Source organism: Alosa pseudoharengus, unplaced genomic scaffold (genome assembly GCF_046254945.1).
Source record: "Alosa pseudoharengus isolate Yale_2024_CS ecotype anadromous, Long Island Sound unplaced genomic scaffold, YU_APseudo_1.1 YU_APseudo_1.1_scf_6, whole genome shotgun sequence".
NCBI classification, from domain to species: domain Eukaryota; kingdom Metazoa; phylum Chordata; class Actinopteri; order Clupeiformes; family Clupeidae; genus Alosa; species Alosa pseudoharengus.
In genome coordinates this window covers 13,100,529-13,108,028 of record NW_027468848.1, presented here as the reverse complement: position 1 = coordinate 13,108,028, position 7,500 = coordinate 13,100,529, and the positions used below count along the sequence as shown (strand labels likewise).

The 7,500-nt window shown below is 47.8% G+C and overlaps 1 protein-coding gene across 15 annotated transcripts in view; it reads left to right on the top strand.

Moving 5' to 3' along the window:
• The window catches only part of camk2b1 (calcium/calmodulin-dependent protein kinase (CaM kinase) II beta 1), an 80,283-nt gene that overhangs the window by 66,341 nt on the left and 6,442 nt on the right, over positions 1-7,500 (top strand). For 12 of the 15 annotated variants that reach the window (XM_076269855.1, XM_076269852.1, XM_076269851.1 and 9 more), the window contains one exon: positions 1,912-1,960. In XM_076269855.1, the coding sequence (XP_076125970.1) occupies positions 1,912-1,960 (49 nt within the window). Of the gene's footprint in view, positions 1-1,911; positions 1,961-3,914; positions 3,966-4,273; positions 4,496-7,500 lie in introns of those variants that run through there. The other 3 variants (XM_076269859.1, XM_076269858.1, XM_076269857.1) reach the window with 1 other exon arrangement.

Sequence of the window (7,500 nt, the reverse complement as noted above, 5' to 3'; positions counted from 1 at the left end):
GCAGCTATGTGGGGCCATAGAGTATTTATGTAACGACACAGGCATGGTTATTGCAGGTAGGACCGAGGGAGGCTCACACTCATCCTGCTTCGTGTGTGTGTGTTAATATGAGTGTTGAGGGACTCGCCTGAGGTCAGTCTTGCTGGCTGAGTCAGTCTTTCTCTGTTCGGCTCTCTCACACACCTCTGCTGTTAATATTTCCCACAATCTCTCTCTCTCTCTCAATTCAATTCAATTTAAGAAAGCTTTATTGGCATGAACGCTCTCTCTCTCCATCTCTCTGTCTCTTTCTCTCTCTCTCTCTCCATCTTTCTCCCTCTCTTTCTCTCTCCCTTTCTCCCTCTCCCTCTCCCCTCTCTCTTTCTCCCTCTCCGTCTCACCCTCTCTCTCTCTCTCTTTCTCTTCCTCTCCCCTCTCTCTGTCTCCCTCTCTCTCTCTCTTTCTCTCTCTCCCTCTCTCTCTTTCTCTCTCTCCCTCTCCCCTCTCTCTCTCTCTTTCTCTCCCTCTCTCCCTCCTTGCCTGTCTGCTTTACCCCCCAACTGCTCCCATCTGCTCCTCTCTGTCCAAGTTCTGCCCTCTGGTCCCTCTTCCACAGATGCACACTCTGTGGTGCACACACAGCCACACATAATGCTCACACACGAGAGAGAGAGAGAGAGAGAGAGAGAAGAGGACAAGTGCTGTTGTGCGCGTGAGAGAAAGAAGAGTGGATAAAAGAAAGAGAAAAAGAGGGTTGGCCCAGTTGTCATAAGAGCCGTCGTCCCCGGTGATTATTACTGGTATGCTGATTGATGTTTTAGGTGACCCCTTAGGCCACCCACCCCCACACATATACAGTGGTGGTGTTATGCAGTACGTACTGCATCTTAGCTGCTGTGTCTCTGAGGACCCACTGAATGGTAAACACACACACACACACACACATTAACGCACACATACACACACGCACGCACATACATACACAAACACTCATACACATTCACACAAACGCACACGCATACACACACACATTCACACAAACGCACACACATTCGCACAAATGCACACACACTCTCTCACACACACACACACACACACACACACACACACACACACACACACACACACACACACACACACACACACACACAGTGTATGGTGTGGCTCACTGAAGGTGGGATAAGGTCTTGCACTTCTTTGTGTGTGTGTAATTGCAGAGTGATGAGGTGGTTAGTTATAACTGATATAAGCAACATCTTATGACGCAGCTCACTCTAGCACAGATCTGGTCTTGATGTGGCCCTGATCTGGCTCTGATCTGGCCCTGAGCTGGCTCAGTGTAGTCTTGATCTGGCATGTATCTTGGGGGGGATCAGGTACGTTGGCATCCAAAGCTGTCTGTTGACTAGTTCTGCTTCCATTTCCTTTTGATGAGGCAATGTTAAAGATGTGTGATTAGCACTGTAGCACAAGTATCCTGAGAACAATGATCAAAGGTACCTGTCTGTTGACATCTCTGATGTTTTATGAAGGGGTCACTAACTGAGAATGAAAGCATCTTAAGAGGAGAAGAGAGTTTCTTACATGGTGGCTTTGTGTTGTGCTGCCACTCATTTTGCCGTTGTGCACAACATGTATGAGAAATCAACTTCAGTGTCAAGTGTTATTCTCATGAGATGTTGTGTGTATTAAACCATATCTCTTTGTTGTGTCATAACGAATGTGTAGGGTTCATGCTTGCATGAGCACCTAATTGAGCTGTCTCTCTCCGGTACAAGAGATTTACTGGGGAAATGTGAGTGTTTACCTTGCACTTGCTGTCATTTGTGTGTGTGTGTGTGTGTGTGTGTCAGAGAGAAAGAGAGGGAGAATGGGTGAGTGTGTCCACTTCATTTAGAACTAGCTACTGATTGAGTCAATATCTGTTCACAGGAGTCGTCAGACAGCAGCAATGCCACTGTGGAGGATGAGGATGTGAAAGGTGAGACAGACACACACACACACACACACACACACACACACACACACACACACACACACACACTACTACTACTCAGATTGCACTGATCCAGATACAGGTCAGATCAGGGCCTCATAATAAGGCCAGGTTATCCGTACAAAGGCACTGTCCATCTGCAGCTCCATAGCTTCACCCAGCTCTCTGAAGGAGTGTTCAAATTCGGAAACATAGACAAAAGTTCACAAACGTTTGCAAAGACTTTTCTGTTTGCCTTGAATTTTCTGCAAACGTTTACAAACACTCGCAAGCAGTTTGACGAGGTCATTCTCAGCAAACACACAGGGGAGCTGGACGAAAGGTTACCGTGGAAATGGAATGTTCGCACAGAATCATTCAAATGTAACTGCTCAGAGAAAACTTGTTCGCTATGGACGTTCGCCAAAACTTCTGTTCCTTAGTGCTAATTGTCAAACATCAAACAAACCAGCTTTTTCTAAGGAACAAGCTTTAAAAAATGCTGTTAACAGCCAACCACAACTTCAGTTCACACACGCTTAGTGTAGTAGTGACGTAGTCTTTATGGTGCCTTGATGTAGATAAATAGTTAACTTGATGGAGCAATGTCTGCTCTCCTTAGATATTTAAAGTTGCTGGGTCTTTCTCCATCCATTATTTTCAAAAACAGGGGCACTGGAGAGGGGTGTCCATTTTTTGCTTCCTAATAGTGTTGTTGAGCAATCACTATGGTAACCATGGAGAGAGAGAGGGTTCAAAATGATGATCTCTCTGTCTTTTAACTGTGGTAGTTGTTTAATGATGATATCTGGAAACGAAATGTAGGGCTACCCTTTTGCCATGGTTTTTGTACCTGAGCTAATACGCTAGGAATAAAGAGTCCAACCACCAACCACAGGGACAACTGAGGCGGTATGCACCGGTTAAATCCGCTTGGGAAGTATGGCAAGAGTTTAGAGGTGCTGTAAAGTAGTGCTCCGAGTATAGGCGACCGGAGATCGTTAAAGGCAACAAATGGGCTCTCCTGTCCTGTCCCATAGCAAGAGGGATTGGGGGTCGGGGAGTGTTGGAGCCCACAACTGGCTCTCCTGTCCCGTAGCCAAGGGCACCTTGGTGTATTTATAACCTCCCCGTGCTGGAGAACCACAGAGAAGAGGCTTAAGCTGAAGGCCCCGTTCACCAGGGCGCCAGTGGCAGGTGCGTTAGTGGGCACTGTGTTAGCACAGAGGGGAGCACGCCACGCCAGAGAGATCAAGGGAGAGATTGGACTGAAACAAACGGTGAGAGAAGACGCATTTGGTTTTGACTGATTGCTTGTTTGTTTTTTATATGTGCCGGGTGTTTGGTAGAGGTGTTGGGATGTAGAGGTGTTATGCTAGAGATAAGTGAGAGAGAAGTGCTGCTGCTGGTTCTCTGTGTCTTTATTTAAAAAGTTATGTTTTTACTATTATTATAGTATATTTTATTTTTTACACCAGTGATTTAAAACATGACTCGTGAATTCCTAAGGAAAGCTTTACAGCTCTTTGTTGTAATTTTTTCAACATGATAGGAGTTGCTCCATAGTTGTAGTTTGTTCAAAATTGACGTGAAGGCTATTTGTTTTATGCTTGTTCCTCCTTCAAATAGTTTCATTTCAACCAATGCGTCATGGTCATTTCGTTCAGCTTTCCTTTGGCTGATCCACAAGATCCAATATCCAAAAAATTATATAGTATCATTAGTGGCTAGAAAAGGGTATATTCAAATGGTGTGGGGGTTATGAAGATACTGCTATTATATTTTTGAGGATTTGATCCAGGGCTAGAAAATTAGTTCCTCTTATGGAAGAATAGGTAAAGTCCCTGAAAAGGTTCCTGATTTCCTGGTTTCTCATCCACGTCATCTTCATCATCATCACCAGCAGTAGCATCACTATTATCATCAGCATGTGTGATAATCTGTCTCTCAAATCCCCCAGCCAATGGTAAGCAGGCTCCCAGAGTGTTCTGCAACAGGAATGACATATTAGGTTGGTCCCTCCTCCGCCCTTCATCTCCACTCTCCTTTGCCTCTGCTCTTCCTCTCTAACTCATCCTCATCCTCATCCTCATCCTCATCCTCTCACCCATTCTCATCACATCTACATCTTAACTCTATTTCTCCATCTTCTCCTGTCTACTCTCATCTTCTGCCTTCTCCTCCTCCTCCTGTTCATCCTCATCTTCCCTGTGGCTCCTCCTCTTCATCTTCATCCTCCCTGTGGCTCCTCCATCTTCCTCATCCTCCTTCTCCTCTTCATCCTACTATGCGCTGACCGGGGGTCGGTCCTGGTCCCAGGGAAGAGCGTAGATAGCGTAAGAGGCCAGTCCAGCACCAGCTCCCTGACCGACAACACTCCTGCCCAGGGCCCCTCCCCAGCCGTCTTCTGTAAGTCAGCGCCACACCATGCCCCGCGTACTTTTTCCCACAATGCCTTTCTCTGTGTAGTAGTAGACCATGTGACACACACCGCCCGCCTCCCATAACGCCCCTTCCACCTGCCTCCCTCCCTCTTTTGTAATCCATCGCAACATGACGTGGTCTTCGTTGTCCTTCTCCATCTTCCTCCTCATCTTCCTCATCCTCCATCCATCCGTCCGTCTGTCGGTCCAGCGGCCACCAAGTTCTCGGACCTGCTAGGTTGTGTGCGGCGTGGCTCAGGACCACCGATGGCCGACGGCGAAGGGGTTGCCGGGACGCCTCCGGCGGTACTCTCCACCCCTTCCCCGCCCCCTCCCGCCTCTGCCATGCAGAGTGAGTACTGCCCCCTCCACCCCCACACATCCACCCAACACGCACCTCAGACATGGGGGATCCCCTCCACCCCCACACATCCACCTAACACGCACCTCAGACATGGGGGATCCCCTCCACCCCCACACATCCACCCAACACGCACCTCAGACATGGGGGATCCCCCACACCCCCCACACATCCACCCAACACTCATCTCAGACATGGGGGATCCCCAACACCCCCCACACATCCACCCAACACGCACCTCAGACATGGGGGGTCCCCCACACATCCACCCAACACTCATCTCAGACATGGGGGATCCCCAACACCCCCACACATCCACCCAACACTCATCTCAGACACGGGGGATCCCCAACATCCCCCACACATCCACCCAACACGCACCACAGACATGGGGGGTCCCCAACCAGGGCTTTGAACCAGTTCAAGGAACGAAAACGAAAACCGGGAACTTTTTGTATTTTACAGGGAACAGAAACGAAACCGGAAACGTTATTATTTTTTATGTTCTGGAACAGGAACACTTATTTAAAAATAATGGTAACCGGTTAATACCAGTTTTATTTTGTTCCTCAAAGTTTTCGTTGCCTAATTAACTAAAAAAAAAAAAGTAATTATTTTCCTGCGCACATTACCATGACGGCTGAGGTTCGCTTCCTGTGTGACATCACATCAGACATTCGCTGACTGAATGGAGAGAGAGCGGTGGATTACAAAGTCTCCACTCCACATCTTAAATAAGAGGTAAATTACGATCCATCGTTAATTAAAACGCTCATTCCAAACACAATATCAATAGCTATATTTGTCGACTCCACGTTAATGATGGACTAGCGAACATTAGGCCTACTGGATGGCCTTTCCCCCCGACAGTTGCAATTTGTTGTTGCCCGAGTGGCATAACCACGTGTCTTAATAATGTCGTTACGTTTGTGTGGAAATTTTCTCTTTTAACAATAAGCTACACATTTTAAATAATTGTAGGCCTATTTAATTATTATTATTATTAATAATATAATTATTATTATGTAATAATGGTTGTAATATTATTATTATTGGTTTAAGCTGGATGAGAAAGATGTGACATAATTCTATAGCATTAAACAGCTGACAGGAACGAAATTAACCGTTCCGGGAACAGTATTTTTTTGTTCTAACCAGTTCGGGAACGTCAATTTATTGGTGGAACTCATAACCGGAAACGTTATAATTCCGTTTCTGTTCGGAACCAACCGATTGGAAAAACAAATCGGTTCAAAGCCCTGTCCCCAACACCCCCACACATCCACCCAACACGCACCACAGACATGTGGGGTCCCCAACACCCCCCACACATCCACCCAACACGCACCTCAAACATGGGGGATCCCCCACACATCCACCCAACACTCATCTCAGACATGGGGGATCCCCCACACATCCACCCAACACTCATCTCAGACATGTGAGATCCCCAACACCCCCACACATCCACCAAACACGCACCTCAGACATGGGAGATCCCCAACACATCCACCCAACACGCACCTCAGACATGGGGGATCCCCAACACTTCACCCTGTACTCACCTGGAGTACCAGTGTCACCTATCAGCTAGTGTTAGTCAAACTCCAGTGATGTTTCTCTCAAGTTGGGTGAATCATTTCAGTATGTACTGTACATACGTTTATATGTGCAGTACACAAATTTGCTATTACCCTATATATCTCTCTATGCCTTACTACAGAATCCCTAAAGGGACCAGAAACCAAATCGTTTTTTTGTGCTCACCAAAAACGTTCTTTTTTTTTCTTGTTTTTGCACGTTCCCTTTTCCTTTCTCCGTACCCCGTGTGCCCCCTGATTTACTTCGATACTATCATTCAGCCTCAGTAAAACATTTTTATTCATTTTCTGTCTCTCTCATCCTCTTCTCTCTCCATCCCTCCATCCTCCACCTCTCCACCCCTCTGCTCCAACCTGCACCTCACTCCCCTCAGTGAGCCACCTGACTGACGTCCTGAGCAGCATGAGACGGGCGCCCCCAGCCCCGGTCCAGCCCCAGCCCCCGCCCCCGCACTCCCACCCGGAGCCAGAGGGGGCGCCCTCTCCCCGCGCCGCCCCTGCCGGTGCCCACTCCTCCCCCCCGCCCCCCATGCCCCCCCCTTCTGGCACCTCCTCGGGCGCCCAGTGTGAGTACAGAGCACGGAGAGTGATCATCCGGCCAGCACGATGGCTAATCCGCTCACACATGCGCTACTCTAACATGCTGAAGCGCTGAGACGCACTGTTGTGTGTGTGTGTGCGAGAGAGAGGGAGAGAGAGAGAAAGACCACCAGACCATGTGTGTAGTTTTACGACAAGTTTGCTAACCCGCGTGATGCACGTGTGTGTGTGTGTGTGTGTGTGTGTGTGTGTGTGTGTGTGTGTGTGTGTGTGTGTGTGTGTGTGTGTGTGTGTGTGTGTGTGTGTGTGTGTGTGAGAGAGAGAGAGAGACCACCAGACCATGTGTGTAGTTTTACGACAAGTTTGCTAACCCGCGTGATGCACATGTGTGTGTGTGTGTGTGATGCACATGTTCTCCTGCGAACTGAGCGTAGAGCATGCGCTCATGGAAAGGGTGCTGCTGACTTTTGTGGTTGACTATTTGATGGACAAACATTATCCAGGGTTCTTCATTCACATCTTCAAGATCTTTTGCTGCAAATGGTTTGTACTGCTCAGCAGAGACACATTTTGTTGTGATGGTGACATAAAAAATGCATTCAGGCGTGGGATGGAAATTAG